The sequence below is a fragment of the Typopeltis vanoorti genome, chromosome 21, assembly GCF_054136105.1.
Source record: "Typopeltis vanoorti isolate ZY-2024b chromosome 21, IOZ_Tvanoo_1.0, whole genome shotgun sequence".
Classification (NCBI taxonomy): Eukaryota; Metazoa; Arthropoda; class Arachnida; order Uropygi; family Thelyphonidae; genus Typopeltis; species Typopeltis vanoorti.
In genome coordinates this window covers 70,779,094-70,797,657 of record NC_143569.1, presented here as the reverse complement: position 1 = coordinate 70,797,657, position 18,564 = coordinate 70,779,094, and the positions used below count along the sequence as shown (strand labels likewise).

The window sequence follows — 18,564 nt, the reverse complement described above, 5'->3', positions numbered from 1 at the left end:
CTTTTTTCTTTGGGGGAACAGACCCCTTGTCCCCCTCTGGATGCGCCTGCTGCAAACAAACCTATAGCGATCTTTTGAATATCTAACGTTCTGAAATTACTTAGTAATACAGAGCACCTTCGTCTCCTCTCGTCGTCATCATCATCATCACTACTATAGCTGTTCATTACTATTATCTTAATGAAGTTAATTTCATAAAAAAATATTATGTACTTTATTAAATTAAGTAAACCTATAATAATATTAATTCATTTATGCAATAATTTTTTGATGCCTCTTAATAAGTAACGAGTGACCTTGCAACTGCTCTGAAAATGCCCATGTACGCATGGATTGTGTAGTGGCGCTTTCATTGGTGAGAACTTGGGGGATTTTAGTCATGGCGGCTGGTTGTTGTGGGGCGAAGAAGCAGAAGCTCAATAATCATGCTAACCCGTGTTGTAATGGGTCCATTGTTCATTCGCATACTTATCAGCCAAGTATTTACAAAAATGGAATGGTTGTCTGTGTTGAAATGTGTTTTTTCTGCTTTGACGTCCTGTATTGCCATCTAAACCAGTTTGAGCCCCCGAAGACGCCCAGCTTTCCTAACGACAGTTAGTAAGTATACAGCACTTTTCTTTGTGTTGACTCTTCGCAATCATGTGTAGGCGAAGTGCAGTATATTTCCTGTCTAACCTTGAGCTTCGAAGGTGCAAAAATTGGGTAGTTTTGCTGGATTCCATTTCTCTGTGATGTATGAATTCAAAAGTTGGAATGGCGAATCATTTACATGTATCAACTTGTAAACCCCCCCCCCCCCCCATACACACACACAAAAAAAAATTTTGTTTGTTTTAACATTAATGAACCTCTCTTTTCTTTGCATTCTCTAATACTCAGATTCTCTGGTGTGCTATTTAATTACAGTATTATATATATATATATATATATATATATATGGTGGGAGAAGTCACGGACTATTATATACAGCATTCTTCATAAGTTTAAGCATTTGTATTTGTGCTTACCTTTTAAAAATAGAGAACAATATGATTTAAATGGGTAAAACTTGTTAATATTATATACTGATGAAGGGAATAAAAGTGAAAATGAAAGTCTTTAGTTTCATTTTCACCCACAGCACCTTGAAAGCATGAAAGTTAAAGGCAAACGGGAGAATTTTGGTTAAGTAGCACTTTATTTCGATAACTTGGAAAAACTTAAATTCACAATTTGATTTTTCAGATTTTTTTTTTAAATTGCCATTCTGAATAAAATAAATAACTAAACATGCAAATCAAAAAAAAGTATTTCCTTATTTAATTTTTTAATTTCAAATCCTAATCACATCCAATGCATAAAGTTAAGAATTTTGTCAAATTATTTACTTTTTTTTCCCCTTTTTTTTTTTAATTTATGCATTTGTTTTGGTACTAATAGGAATGAAATTAAATAATGTGTATATACAGTATTATTAATAATAAACTTCATGGAGTCAAACTCATTACGAGAGTCCCATAAACTTGTTAATGCCCCTATCATTCACAACATATTTTGGCAGTGTGTATTCTCACCACTGTCAATGTAAAAAGAATTCTCTTCTTTCCCTTCACCACACCTGTACACAATCTCTAAGGTAGTTTTTCATTTTCATTCCCCCCCCCCCATTCCATACATAATACCTTCTGCTTTAATTTTGTAAAATACCTTCACCTAAACCATTTCAACTTGGTCACCCTCTTTTCCACCAAACTGCAGTTCATATTTCTCATTCTCTTAAACAACATTCCAGGGTCCTAGTACCATCATAATTGTTAATCTCTGGAGTTTCCAGAAATCCCATATCTCAATTTACACAGGAGTTCATATTGATTTGATCCACGTTTTGTATAGCAGCTCACCCACCCCATTATCTCTATTTGTTGGTATACTCCTTATCATAGCAGAAATGCACCTATAGTTTTCATAACACTTTCATTTCAGAGTTTAGTTCTACCAATCATTACATAGCCTTTGGACTTATTAACATTAAAATTGCAACTCCACTCATTCATCCAAGTTAAAAATCTGTTTAAATCTTCTTGAAGGGATATGATATCAGTAGTGTTCTCATATTTGCATCATCAGCAAAACAGTTTACCCTGTCAATTTGTATCAAGTTAAATAGTAGGGCCCAAAACCAATATGCAACTGTTTACCTTGTATTCTTAACTCACATCCTTCTCCCCCCCCCCATCCCATGCACAACTTGCTCTTATCATTCAGAGAGTCAGTCTGCTATTGATTTTTCACCAGTCTTTTATCCTTACTCCATCTCTTTCAGCTTCTACACTAACTCATCATGTGAAAATCTAAGTTTCTTCATAAAATTGAAGAATGTCACCATTTATGAGCTACCCTTATCTAATGTATGTACGCTATTATTATTATTATTATTATTATTATTATGTGGCACCTTCAGGGAGTCCAGGGACTCATCACGGGAGGGCAATCTACTCTACTTTGCTAAATACATCTCATCCTCTCCACTATTAATTCTCTTATTATGACACTACTTCACCCATCATCACCAACAACAGTATTTTTTGTCTGTAAATTGCATGTGTTCTGAAGGCCAATTTGTCTGTACATGGGATGAAAAACCAGAGTTTGTGGGAGAAAAAAACTCTATCTCTGTATGAGATTGACGAACTCGCCTTCAATTGAAAAAGCACATATAAGGATTTCCCTCATCACGATGAGAATCGAACTTAGTCTTTTCCAATCAAAGGGTTCAGTGTTCTGCTGTAAAATGCAAGTAGGTTTCTAAAGCAAGATCTGACTTTTACAAACTTGGTGAGACTTGTTGTTTATCTTCACCCCATAATTCTGCATAATTTCATAGAAAACCTTCCTATTATATAGAAGCGAATATAAATCTTAGAATAAATAGGATGGAAGTGAAATGGATGTGCAACCTTATTAAGTAAGAAATTCATAAGAAGATTATCTAAAAGGAATATTGTGAGAATAAGAGTGAGAGCAGTTATGATGCTTAAAGTGCAGACAGGAGAAGATTTAAGCCGACGGAGGGCCCCTGGCAGTAAAATTTACAGGTCTCCTAAAAAAAAAAAAGAAATTTTGCTGGTTTTACTCTTAAGGCACTCTTCTTTTTTAGGCATCTTGAGTAGTTCATACACTCAGTGGGAGGAGATCTTAACTGTCTCTCTGAAGCTTTATTTCCATGTTCTTTTGCATAATTGATGACTTTTAACTTGAATTTTGAAGAATATGAGAATCGTTTTTTATTTTCGGACATTTTTATGGGCTAGTGCTCAAAATATTGTTAATGCATTAACTTACCCTGCCAACGAGTTGTAGACGTATGAATGGTTTCAGAGTTCTGATTGGTTTATTCAGAATCAGCCATTAATGACATCAATCGACAGAGTTAACAAAGGCTAGTGATTGGCGGAAGTCTGTTCGTGAGACAAGGTACTGGCAGTTTCTCCCTGGCAACCAGTTACCCCCCCCCCCCCCCCGTGTATAAGACAACCCCCAATTTTTGGTCTAAAATTTTAGAAAAAAGTATCGTCTTATACACGGGAAAAATACGGTAACCGCTAATATCTAATTTAAATAAATTTATTTCACATCTCAGCAAGACTTAGTAACTAAAGATAAGAATAACTAACAGCTTTACAGAGGGCTTCCACTGAGACTTGATGTAATTACCATATACTAGAATAGAACAAGCTATAGCTAGTTGGAAAATTCAGAGCCTACAATCCATCTGTTAACCTCCCAAACGGCCAGGACGTCGAGCTAAATCTGGATATGATTCAGCCCACCTGTTGAAAGAACCTGGATAAGAAGTGCAATTTGACTGTCATGTCCATTAGAAAGTGTGATAAACCCTCACGCTGAAGAGAACGGTTAATCGGATTATCTCACATTCGTAGCTGTCTCTCAGTTGCCATATAACAAGAAACACACTTCCTTGTTCTATGTTGGATAACTAGATTTTAGTTATATAGGATAGACTAAAAATAGAGAAATTATTTATATTTTTGTTTTCTCTTTTTATTGTAGAATACAATTTTAATGTCTGGACAAAATAAAGATCTTGCATAATTTCTTCACTTAAGTTACCTTGGACAACCAATTTAATTTTTAATTTTTTTGCGCTAATTTTTTTCTAATTGCTTAGTAGACAAAACATTTTTCTTTGTTCTCGAAGAAATTAATTCACGATAATTATTTGAAATATTCTTTTAAAAAAAGAAAAGAAAACCGGCTATCGATGTTCCAGATTATTTTATTTTTGTACAAAACCATTGAAATCGAATAATACTTCACAGATTTCCTTTAGGACACACTTGAGCAACTTTGCTTTATAGAGCATAACATGAAATTCTTTAATCATATCACTAAATTTTTTCTTCATATTGTATAGTAATCTACTGTTCTTTGTACTTTCACTTTCTTGGTTTCCTTGTATAATTGGTCATTACAAAATGAAATTAACAGTTATGATTTAAATTTATATTTAGATATTTTCTACATAATTTACATTTGCTTATTTTTATCATTCAAAATATGTATATCAAATGATAAAATGTGAAATTTTATTTCCTTTTACAATAGAATTGAACTTTATTTCGCCTCTGATAGTTTAATACCCCCCCCCCCCCCCGTTGCATCACTATCACACACCTGAAAACTGTTATGAAACATAGGTACAGTTTTCATTTAATTCGTTATTTTTCTCTAGTAATTGTTCCACATAACTTTAATTTTTCGATGCTGAAACTATGTGGTGATTATTATAAATTAGCAAATTATAAATCACAAAATATACATATTATTTCCTGATTATTATAAATCAGGAAATTATGTGATATTCAGTAATAGGTGAAATTAATATTTAAAATCACTGTCATCCTTCAAATGCAATATCAGAATAAAGAAAGTGGAGAACCAAACAAGAAATTTCTGCCCTTAAAATATTCAGATATTGCTTGAGGCTCTTTAGTGTGCTGCATGTCCTATTGTTCTGTTTCTCAGTGGGAGTTAGTAAATTGTTAGCTTAGAGCTGGGCAGAAAGGAATAATTAGTAAGTATATACAAGACACAATTCATTTACGAGATGGCAAGCAGCAATTCTCGCAGTAAACTTTGGAGCCCAATAGATATCAACATGCTTCTTACATTTATAGCACTCTTGATTGTGCAAGGTATCGTGAAAAAGCCCGCTCTTGAAATGTATTGGTCTACAGACTAGATTCTGAACACGCCAATGTTTCATGATATGAAACATATGACCGAAAAACAATTCAGTCTCATCATGAAGTATTTGCATTTTCAGAATAATGAGGAATACGATCAGGCAACACATCCTTGCCCAGTCCTCAACAAAATTTATGATTTTCTGATGAAAATCCGTCAGAAATGTAGATCACTCTACATTCCTGAGAGAGACTTGAGTATCGATGAAAGCCTTATGCCATTCAAAGGTAGACTGAAATGTAAGCAGTATATTCCCAAAAAGAAAGCAAAGTATGGAGTAAAATTTTTTATGCTTTGCAAATCGGAAAGTGGATATCTCTGGGATTTCAAACCTTATATGGGAAAGCAAACTGTAATCGAGCATGATAAATGTTCGGATCTCCCTTGTCAATGCATGCAGTAATGCAGTTACTAAACCCTTGACTGGGGAAAGGTTACTGCATTACAGTGGATAATTACTATATGTGTCCTGAACTCGCTGATTTGCTTTTACTGCATCGTACAGATAGTTATGGTACTGTAAATGCAAAAAGGCAAGACTTACCTCCAGATCTGGCTTCAGGAAAGCTATCGAAGGTGGAAATCTGAGCTTATCAGCGAGGGAAAGTCTTTGCAGTACGTTGGAAAGACAAAAAAAGATGTTTTTCTTCTGTCTTCCCTGCACAATCCATCAACAATCCGTGGAGAAGCATGGTTTGAAGAAAGCAAAACCAATTGCTGTGTGTGCATACAACGACACTATGAGTGGAGTCGATAGGTACGATCAGCAGCTATCATTCTACTCTGTAATGAGGAAACAGCATAAAAAATATTACAAAAAAGTATTTGGACATATATTGGATTTTGTTATTTGGAACAGTTTCCTTCTGCACAAGAAAAAATGTTTGTCTACCATGACATATCTAGAATACAGAATATAAATTGCAAAAGCATTGCTGCATGCACATGCGCTTTCTTCAGCAAGCAGAAAAACAGGCAGTCCTGCCAGACATCTGAGGTTGAACGCTGCTACTCCAACCATTATCCCGAAAATCTACCACCAACGGCTTATAAAAAAAAATCTGCACGCATGTGTTATATGTGTAATAAAAAAATATCAGAAAGGAAACAAAAATCTGGTGCCCTGAGTGTAAGTGTAAAACTGCTTTGTGTATTTACCCTTGCTTTAGGGTGTTCCAAACTGTTCAAGAATTTTAAATTTTGAACAGTATGAAATAAAAAATCTTTCTTTTCAGGGCCATCAAACAGTCCTTTTCAGGACTACAAATATTGATAGAGGGATACCTGAATGTACTGTTTCCTTTTCATCTTGAAGGCTAATTTTTAAGTTCTTTTTATAACACAGAGTGATATTTTCGAAGGAATAAAATATAAGAGGAACTGGAATACTCTTTCCAGTTCCTCTTGAACTGGAAAGATATAATGGGTGGGGGGGGGCGGAGTCCCCATTTTGAAAACTTGACACTCGGGGGGGACTACCCTAGGCGCCATGGGTCGGAACCCCCTTTCGAGTTATCAGAATTGAAGGAGAACCAGCCTACCAGTCTGGAACTCGTGGGGGGGGATTGGGCGCCAGGGGAGAGGAGTCCCCCCTTTTGAAGACTTGACACTCAGGGGCTACCATAGACACAAGGGGTTCGAACCCCCTTTCGAGTCTTCAAAATTTGTGTTATCAGAATTGAAGGAGAACCGGCCTACCAGTCCAGAACTCGGGGGGGGGGGCGTAGGCGCTGGGTGGTGGAACTCTCTTTCGAGTCTTTAAAATTCGAAAGGGAGTTCCACCCTTTCAAACTGGTAGACCAACCGGCCTACCAGTTTGAACTCAGGTGGTTGGGCGCCGTAGGCGCTGGGGGGGGGGGGGAGGAACCCCCTTTCGAGTCTTCAAAGTTCGAGTCATCAGAACTCGAGAAGAATTGGCCTACCAGTCCGGAACACGGTGGTAGGGCATAGCCGCTCTTCTTTTTGAAAATAAATGAAATATATAAATAATAACGAACATTTTTAATTTGTCAACACTCACCATTGATGTGATATGGGTTCCAAATTTCTTGTTTCGGATATATATATATATTACAAAGTTTTGTAATAAAAATTTCTGCTACAATGAAGTTTGACAGAATCAACAATATTATTACTACCTTATTTCTGTTTCTCGTGTTTGAGAAAAACGGTAAAATGTCACTCTTATAATTATATCAAATGTTATAATGGCAAAAATAGTAAGATAAAAGTCATTTGCACTTTCTCTTCAGAACACAAAGAAAGAACATTGTAAATTCAGCCAGTGGAAAAGAAAATACTACATATTTTTCTTCTGTTATCTGATTTTTTTTTCTTGTGCTACAAAGAAGAAATCACTGCATATAACATGGAGTCTGCAGGAGGGGAAAAATCTGAAAATTGGTTACATTATAACGAATAGAGAAATTATGTCAGAAAAATTATTCATGTAAGATTCTAATCTCAGCAGACAACATTTTCTTCTAGATTAGATATCTAAAGTAACCGAACCTTTGCTACTATTTTACACTAAAATGAATGGGTATGTTCCCCAAGTGATTTACGTTTGTAACTGTTGTCTTGCTTATGATTTATGAAATAAATTCTCTGAAATATCCGCAGATTGATTAGGTCTATATCCCCCGCCCCAAAAAAAAGATTATGAAATGCATTTGCACCTTTTATTTGAAAATAATTCAAATTCTCTTTTTCAAGATAATTGTATGAAATAATTTCTAATTTTTCGATAATAAAAGTGAAACTGATCATGATAAATTAAGAAAATATTTTGGCATAAATAATGTATAAGCATGTAAACGAAATGTCAGTATTTTTGTTAGGATATCGGTAATCAACAATCGAAAAGGAAACGACATTCTTGATGTATTCTGCACTACAGCCTGAGGCACTTTAGTGTTCTCTCCTTTCTTTCTCAGTAGCACTGAGAGTAATAAGCCTTCAGCTTTTCCTCCAGCTAAGAGGATATTACCAAGTATTTATAAGAAGTAGATTATTTCAGCAGAAGTAATATTTAGATTTTTTTAAAGAAAAACAAACAAAAATAATATTACTGAACTTTCTTTTGTGTGGTATGCATATAAACAATTTTGCTTGGTGAAAATTCAAAACTATTACATTAAAATGAAGTAATAGTTTTGAATACTGTCTAGAAAAGCTTTCAAACCTGTAGAAGTTTAGACTGGTTATGTAATTGAGTTCCAGGAGAGGATAAGGGGGGGGGGGAAAGCATTAGAAAATCTTCAAAATGAGCAAAAATTTTGAATCATTCCGTATATGATTTTTTACATTATATTTTCAACATATCTACGAGGATATGCACTGGATATTATCGTAATATGCATAATACAAATAAATAAATAAAAGACGAAGGTGAAGAATCGCTGCTAAAATATCATTGGATATAAATTTTTGATGCCAAAAAGACTCGCAATCGAAAACTGAGTAATGCAATTTAGCATTATAACTTTTTTTTTTGTCTTTATGAATAACAAAAAATTGTTTCTAAAACTGAAATGTGATGATCCATATAATGCTATTTGGCTAGAAACGAAAGCAAAAGGACATATTTATTTCAATAAATATTATTTAAAAATATAAATATTTCACAAAATATTTTCAAAGCAAACATTTGAAAATTCTGAAATTCGAAAAAAAATTGTTTCTACATATAAGTAAAGTGAAAGAACAATCAGTGCAACACTTCCGGTGCACTGATTTGTAGAATAAAATACACCAAATTTACTATCAGTAAATAGATTCATTGCAAAGGCTGATCGGTGGTCATTTCAGGATTGATTTTTTTCGCATATGTGTAATTCGTTTCAAATTTTTGGGAAGAGAGACAATAAATCATTTTAGAGGCAAAAAAGGTCAAATAGCTTAGGACAGTAAATGAAATTCTAAGCAACACAATAGACGTAAAGACAGGGGGGGACACAAAGGTCACTCAGCAACAGTTAATCCACTAATGACTGTAGAATAGCTGAAAAGACATTAACGGCGGAAGAAGGTAATGGCATGATAAAAGGCAGAATGCCGACGAAGTTTTGATCCATGAAAAAAAGCTAGGGAGAGCTGACTATTTCATCTATACCAGCCGGTTGGGAGGTTAAATGGTGCATCATTAAGTAATGAAAATATAGTTTAAAAAATATAGCCGTATAAATATATTTCTGTTTTCATTCATTAATGAAAATATTAAAGCACAAATTTAGTTAAATTTTAGTTAAAATCTGACACTCTTAGTTTCATGAAGGATTATTTGTTTAGAATAATCATTGAAAGTTTATTTTTCACTAGGTTAGACTGTAATAAATTTAGTTTAGTTTGTTTTAATAAATAAAGTTAACTTGTTTGCTCTCACTGGGATAAAGGATTAAACTAAATTTATTATAGAATAATCATTGTTGTGATGGAAGATTGGATATAAGTCCTAGAACAAAAACAGTACTAAATATGACTAGAAGGTCAGTTATGTGAAATAAGATGTCATATTTTACTCATTTATGTTCTTCTGACCACATAGAATAAAAGTTAGATCTGAGAACCCTGCTTTAGAGACCAAACATTCTACTTTTTCAACACATTTTTAAAAAATAGCTCTCAAGGGGGAAGAAACTTGTACCCTCATTCCATATATAATAACTAAAGGGTGCATTAAATCATAAAATTAGATGAATTATTACAAACTTATAGTTTAAGCTGTAGCACTCAGTTGTATTTCAATATGTGTGTAGACACATTTAGTAAAATGATATAATACTGATCAAGTGGTGGAAGGCCAGTTTTTTGCTTTTATATATAAACTTATGTAAATCTTTGCTGCTGCTATATAATGCTATATACTGTATGCAGATCATTTTATATATATATATATAGAGAGAGAGAGAGAGAATGCTTTCATGATCTTTCCATTGTTTTAAAAAAAACATGTTAAAATAAATACTAATGAGAAATTAAATTTAAATGTAAAAAAATGATTTTTAGAAATCATCCTAAAATATATATATACATACATATATAAATGACCCAAACACAACTATCCACTATATTTGAAAAAATAAAAAGCTTATAACAAAAAAAATTTAAATACGTTTTTTTTTGGCAAAAACACAACCCATGGAATCATTTTAGTCAAATGAATGCTATGCCTTGTGAGACAGATGAGGAGCCATTGAATAATTTTTGTAGCTGCTTCAGAGTCAATTCATTCCACATATTTTTGGGGAGTGAAAGTCAAGGAATTTTCCTGCTTACCTGAAGTCAGTGGTCTGCTTCAAGCATTAGTCTTTCAGTGGGATAAATTAGGTAGTTAGAAACTGCATTTCACTCATCTCAGAATATAAAATCGAGTTGTATTTGAAACTTGAAAGTGTTGTAGCTGCTGTGCTTAGAGAATGAACATGATTAGTTTTTCTCTATGAAGCTTGTTAAGTTTTGCTTTATTTAACAGTATTCTATATATTTTTTGCCACTTTTGCAGAAACGAAAGGTATTCTGTCTACAAAAAACCTCAAAATTATTGTACATCCTTTTCCAACATACATAGTAACAATATTCAGTCATAGTGTTTGCAGCCTTAGATTATAATTTAAAATATTTATATTTGTAAGTTTAGCTATATATATATATGCATACATTATCATTAAGTTAGCTCATCGTTTATATAGTTTAAAATGGCAGTAATTAATGAGCAAAATCCTTAGGTTCTTGTCATCAAAATAGTTAGCTTCCAGTTTTATATTGATGAAGCTTAATGTACAAATTAAACTAGTAGTGAACACGTTAGTTTCTTGCAATCACATCGGTGTTGGATTGTGTTTTTCCTGTGCTGACATGCTGTTTGTCATTTGAGGTAATTAGTAAGGAGCTGAATATTCAATCCACTAAAACCATATAATTTCGTCATTTCGATTAGTATGTCATGATTCATGGTGTTGAACACCTTTTTTTAGGTCTAAGGATACTCCGATTGTGATTTGGCCTGCATCTATGTTATGATGTAGCATCTCGCTGAAGTCCCACAGAGCTGTCTTTGTGGACATCACTTTACGAAAGCCATACTACCTACTAAAAATTAGGTAGTTTTTATGTAAGTAGTCTTCCATTTTTTATGTTTTTGCTTTTTTCGAAAAGTTTGGAGAAGGTGATAGTTTTAAGTGCAATAGCTTGTCATCTTTTTCATCAGTCCTTTTTTGTGTGTGGTATTATAGTTCTGAAAGTGGTTTGATTACATGTACTTATTCTGTACCTGAATATTTGTACTGAATGAATTCTTTCTTTGGGTATCATTGAACAAAAATGGTTCCAGCTGTTGCCGGTTTCTCAGGAAGATAGTTGATTCTCTCTTTATACAGTTGTTTAACTGTGTGAAGTTTTATCAGTTTAGTTTATTTGGATTAGTGAGTTCTATTTTAATTAGAAATAGCTGTTTAAAACTGTTTGAATTCTTTTATAGGTTCTAATCCTAAGAGACAGTGTATTCAGTCTGAAGCTTTTGGTATACAGCATTCCAAGATCCATATAAAAAGGACTTTCTGTGAATCAGTATTTCTTGCAAGTTTAGTTTGATTCTTAATACATTTCACTTGCTTCTTATGTATACTTGTTGATTGTTAATTTTTTTTTCCTATATCGAATACCATATTTGGTTGCAATTTGCAAGTTTAGGCTATAAAATTCTTTAAAATGACCATAACAGAAATATTGTGCTCGAGATCTGTTATGAGAGGTAACTTGTTGCTGAAAATAAATTCTTGATGGATGTTGTATTATTATGCTTTTATGATTTCAAAAAAAAAAACTTTTCGCACTGGAATTTCTTCTGATCTGTTCTTGGATACTTGCGGTCTATCACCGTTTGTTATTGTAATAAGTGATGTAAATCTTGTGAATGTTTATCTAATTGTTAGTAATTAATGCTGCTTAATCTGCTAACTACTACAGATGTTAGCTACATCTACAAAACTGATCATGGATTCTGTATGTTTTGTAAGATTTGCCGGTACAGTTAGACTTTGATAACTAACAAGGTGAGATAGAGTAGTGGAATGTGATATAGCTGTAAGAGGATTGTTTAGTGTATAGAAGAGGGGGGGGGGCATCTTCGCTGCTTACATGTATTCTCTAGCAAAAATCCTGTATTGCTCAGGTTAATACCTCAACTAGACTTTTCTGAACTTTTTTCCTACTTGAATAGATTTTTTGATAGTTTTCCAGTTTGATTCTTAAAGAATTAATTTTTCTCACTTTCTCAAAGCCCATTTCAACTTAATTTTCAAATATAATTCAGTTTTTTAACCCATAAATTTTAATATTTTACTTTAAAAAAAAAAAAAGCTAAATTTGTTTTTCTCCAATAAAATGCTGAAACTGATGATTCCTACAGTGGCCAGTGACTTTTTTTTTCAATTTATAATAAATTCTCAATCCAATAAATAAACACACAGCTAAGTCATTGTTTTAATATTGACTTTATGATATTTTGATAATTATCGATTGTAATATTTGTGTGTATAACTGTGTGCATTTATTTTTGATATATTTATTACCATGTACAATAGCGGGAATAACGCGTAGTGAAAGAAGATTACCATGTACAATAGATAAACTGTTATTCCTGGTGCCTATGTAAATAGAACTATGGCAGCCAAGATATCATTGCTCATGGAGGATTTTGTGAAATGCAGTTTGTTTACTATGTATTTGTTGCCAAGAGAAAATAGATTGTGATATGAGAGTGGCAATGGAGAGGGAGAAAGAGAGTGTGTTGTAGATCTTCTATGAGCCAGAAATGTTGATGGAAGCAAGAAAATGTAGCAGCAGAAATTAGTACTGAGCCATGAAACTGAAAGTATTGGAATGAGTGGATTTCCAGGTTTAAACAATGGTGAATGAAATGGAAAAGAGAATATAAATGAGGTAATTGAAATTAGCAGTATGATAGCGTTAGCGATATTTGTAGTGGCAGAAGTTCAGGAGAACACAGAAGACCTGAATAAAGAAATAGCTCGCATGTATGTAGTCATTCACACAACAAATCTGGAGATTGAAAGGATGCAGAAACCGCAAGAGATTAGTCGAACTGAAAACAGAAAGAAAACCACAGAAACAAACAGAAAGAAATATATCCAATGTCAAAAAGAAAATTCTAAAAATAAACAAGAGAAAAAGCATAAGCAGATACTTTTTACAGCGATTCTATGATAATGGTGGGTACTTCATGAAAATGCCACAAAATGTTGTTTCCTTGGTGCAAAATTTAATAATATTAGTAATGCTGTCAGAATGTAGAAAGGAATGGTGAAAGAATTAATTGGTTTGGCTGGAACAAATGACCTGAGAGGTGAGAAGTATTGAATAAGGGAAGATGTGAAAGAGCTATTCGAAGAAGCGAAAAAGAAGAGCAACAAGGTGAAGTTTGTAAGTCTGCTGCCACGCTGTGATGGAAGTGAACTGAGCAGAAGGGCGATAATAGTTAATGAATCAACATGCAAGTTGCACAGACGGAATGACATTGAGTTTCTGGACCTATGGCCTTAGTTTGATGGATGTAAAGATTTGTATAGTGCTAATGGACTGCACTTTAAATGGATTCAATTAGGTGTATTCATTGAGAGTGGAAGTAAGTAGTCAGGAACACTAAAGAAATTAAGCTGGATGCAGGCACGTGTGTGTGTGTGAAGGCACCATGAGGCAAATAAGTTGGACCATGACCAACAAGTCAGAACCTAGTCTTTCAAGCAAAAATAATGAATAGTGTAGTCAGTTCAGGAAGGTTGATGGCCTAAAATGATGCTGCAGTTTCTATATACTACTGCCAGAAGTATCAGAAACAAGTTGGAGGAGATTTTGACCTTGGTTAGTGCAACCTTGTCAAACATTATAAGCATTAGTGAAACTTAGCAAACAGCAGATAATGCAGGTATAGGGATTGAATGTGATAGATTTAGTACCGTATATTCCAGGGTATGTCGATACTGGAATTTTTTGATACTTTGAGTTTTTATAGTATACTCGTCGTATAAATCGACTCGAAAAATTTCTTTAAAAATAAAAATTATGACAGTTTTTAAGTAAAATTTTTATACAGGTGGCAATCACTAGGATCATAACTGCCTTTTTAGTCCTTCCATTCTTTGTTTTAGCAAAAGATATAAAATACCTAGTTGACAAAAGAAATTTTATTTTGTATCGACCAGTTGACCAATAGTGAACTAAAGTGCAATGGCTCCTTTTAAAAAATGAAATGTGACACGAGTTTTAAGTGCAAAGTGATTAAATTTGCAAAAGAAATACTGTGTTGCTGCACGTCAGTTCGGAGTAAATGAAAAACTAGTTCGCGATTGGAGAAAAAATGAAACTTTAATAATGAAAATTCCAAAAAATAAGTGCGCATTACGGAAAGGAATTTGTAAGTGGCTTATTCTAGAAAATAATGTTTGCAGATTGGGTTTGAGAAAATCGCCAAAATGGGCTCATTATAACGAGAAATAATATTCGTTTATTTGCTTTGAAGTGGGGCAAAGCAAATAAAAAGGACAGCGAAAACTTCAAAGCTACAGTAAGTTGGTGTAGCCGGTTTACGGAAAGGAAAAATTTAGTGCTTTGACTTAAAACGAAAATCGCACAGAAGCTGCCAAAGGATTTGGATGATAAGTTAAGTTTTCAAAGATTTATAATTGCTAAAAGAAAGCAAAAAAATTATTTATTGTCTCAAATCGGAAATATGGATGAAACTCCAATTATGTTTGACATGATCGGGAATAGAACAGTAGAATTGAAAGGAAGTAAAACTATTTCTTTAAAAACAACTGGACATGAAAACGCCGTTTCACAGTTGTACTTGCTTGTATGGCTGATGGTACTAAATTAAAACCTATGATAATTTTTAAAAGAAAAACAATGCCAAAGATCAAAATTCCAAGAAACGTTTTTGTCCATGTTCATGAGAATGGTTGGATGGACGAAGCAGGAGTTAAGCTGTGGATAAAAAAAAAATTGAAATACGTGACAAGGTGCATTAAAAAATCCAGTCTTTTAGTGTGGGACATGTTCAAATCCCATTTAACGGAGAGCACAAAATCTTTATTAAGAGAGAATAATGCCAATATGGCAGTGATTCCAAGTGGGTTAACTTCACTAGTGCAACCGTTTGGATGTTTGAATAAACAAGCCATTTAAAGACAGTTTACAAAAACAGTGGAATGCATGGATGCAAGAAGGAGAGAAAAGTTACACAAAAGAAGGACAAATGCGACATGCGTCTTTGGTAACTATGTGTGAATGGGTAGCAAAAGCATGGGATGAAAGATACAGTAATAAAATCTTTTAAAAAATGTACTATATCTAACAAATTAGATGGCTCGGAAGATGATTTTGTTTACAATGATGACGAAATTGATGCTAAATCTGATGGAGAAAACAAATACAATTTATATGATGATATACCGGAAGAAATTACAGAACCAGAGTACAATGAACTTTTCATACATTCAGATATTGAAAATTAAATTTTAATTATGTAGTTACCTACCTATTTTCTTTTGTAAATAAATAATTATATAACATGTAAATAATTTTTTCTGTAAATAAATTTGATATAAGTTGAAATATTTTTACTTATTTACCCTTTTTGTATATTGCTAATAAATTTAACAGAGTATGATACATACTAGTTTTTTCTTGGAAAGCAATCAATTTTTGACCCAGCATATAAGTCGACCTAAAAAATTTAGTACTTTTTTCAATGCTGAAAAGTCGATTTAGGTAGGGTACGTCTGATGATAACAGATGAATTGTAGCCAACAAGAATAGGAGTCATTGGGCAGATGGCAGTTCTTTTGAGTCAATCTTGTGTGAGATTGAGGCCAACAGAATAAAATATAAAATTGGTTGTTACTATAGGTCAGGGGGGGGGGTGCTAGGGATGATGTGGAAGATATGCATGAGCAGATTAGTATGACTGCAAGTCAAGTAATTATTATGGTGACTTTATCTTTAGAGACAGAATGGAAGGAGGAAAGATCATATTACAGGCAGGAAATGGAATTTATACACCTACTGAGAGATAATTACATGAAGCAGAACATGACGGAGTGGACTCGGGGTACAAGAGTGTACGAGGTTCTAGTTATAGGATCAGAAGACCTGTCCATAATTAAGGTGGTTACATTGCCTCCAATTGAGGAAAGTGATCCTGTGGTCTTGACTTAGGAGATAGCAAAACATGTAGAAATTCTGGTTAAGGAAGAATAGATGTGGAATTACAAGGCTAGTGATTATGATACACTTATGATGCAGCTTGAAGCAGTACCATGACCAATGGATAGTCAAGGGTATCTGGAAGAAGCAGTATCACTATATATCCAAGGTCAGGAGAGTAAATCAGGTAGGAGTTAGACGGATGAGTAGTATCATTAAGCATGAGCTACAAACAAAGAAAATGTTATGGAGGGTATATAAGAAGAAAGGTGACCAGCATGGTAAGGAAAGCAAAATCAGATTAGGAGAAGAGATTAGCTGATGAACAGGCTAAAGGAAATCCCAAAGAGTTTTTTCATTGTGTGGTGAGGAGGAAGAATGACTATGGAAAGATAACTTGAATCAGTGCAGATGGTAGAGAGGTAACAGAGGTAGACAAAATTACTGAGCTATTGTGTGACCATTTTACAAGGGTATATCATCCAAGTGAACCTTCCCTCTGCTCAACCAGTGCACATCACTATAATAAACCACATTGCTGTGATCTGCTTCGCTCTTGGGTCAGAAGCTCTTGGAATTGATGATGATTCAATCCTCTTGCCCTAATAATGTTGACGACAGTCGCAATAACTTTTATGACATTCTCAAATCCAATAGTTTTCACACACAAATTCTCCTGTTATGACAGAGGTGGCAAGAACTTTATGCTGTAGAACAGAGGTTGCAGAATTGGAGGTCGGTGTCATTGCATGCCCATTTAGGTTGGGTGTGCTGTTGTGTGGCTTGTGCAACTCGTGTACAAAATTCACGTCAATATGACGTATGATTGCATTGTTATTGATATATGAAAATTGTAAGAGTGCATCAGTCCAACGGAATTAATTTTAGATAACTTTGAATACTTTAATTTATCAATTAATATAATTTTAAATATGGAAAGAATAAAGGTCAAATGAACAATAGCTGTGCTTCAAATGTGCTGTTTATGTGAGAAGCACAAAGGGTTTACACTTCATGATGATATTATATTATCATTGGCAAATACTAGAGCAAGACAGAGATAATTTGAATGTTGATGCAATTTTTAAATACAGTATAATATGCTCATAAATTGTAAAAAGTAATTACTTGAGAAATTATTTTTCCAGAATGAACTAAAGAAAGCCTGAAATAATTCGTTTTACTTATTTATAGAACAGTTTCAACTTCCTTTGACTATAATCAATCACACAATCTGCAAAAGTTTTGGCAGAAAACAGGATATTCAGTCGATCGTCAACACTGTTTCCCATTGTAAATATGGGCAAAAAAGGTTATAAATTATTTATAGAAAATTCCTAGTCTATATTGGTGTCCTAAACATGTCAGTTCACACTTCAAACAAAACAAAGGTCTTGTTACAGACCTTATAAAAAATTGGCATCCCTTATCCGCTCCACTAAAGACCAACCTCCCCCCCCCCTAGACCTACCTGGTGTATACCAAGTCCCTTGCAGCTGTAAGCTGTCGTACTTTGGCCAAACAGGCAGGACAGCTAATATCAGAATTTCAGAACACAAGGACTACATCCGGTTTCACCAATACAGCCACTCTGGTCTTGCAGACCATGTGCTGGATACCCACCATAGAATACGGTGGAAAAAAGCCACGATAATACACCGTAGTAAATTCAAATAAGAAAGGCTATTCATGGAATCAGCCTCAGCCCTAAGAAACAATCCAAACCTCAACAAATTTGGTTACATGAGACTGCCCTAAATTTGGGAAACCTACATCAGAAGACCTTCAGCCCAATCGGCCAAGAATACCAACATTACCTGCTAGCGGGCACAATCAGGACTTTTAGGAGAAAGAATAGCTTCCTGCTTCATTCCTCATTTACTGTGTGGTGTGCTTGTGTGCACGTGTCTTGTTTTTAAGTTCCTGTGATAATGGCAACATGACATTGCTGAAATATTGGAAGTGTATTAAAGTTTATTTTAATGTATATTCTGTTGTACGTTGTAATTTCCTTAAGCTATTTAGTAATAATCACTGTATATGCATCTCCTCTGTCCAAGGTATTTGTCACTTTGTTATAGTACATAAGTA

The 18,564-nt window shown here is 33.9% G+C and overlaps 1 protein-coding gene across 1 annotated transcript in view; it reads left to right on the top strand.

Moving 5' to 3' along the window:
* Positions 1–379: 379 nt before the first annotated feature.
* Positions 380–18,564, top strand: part of LOC150094959 (nuclear protein AMMECR1-like) — a 179,158-nt gene continuing 160,973 nt past the window's right edge. The window contains exon 1 of the mRNA XM_090411394.1: positions 380–600. Coding sequence (XP_090267520.1) covers positions 380–600 — 221 coding nt within the window. The remainder of the gene's footprint in view (positions 601–18,564) is intronic.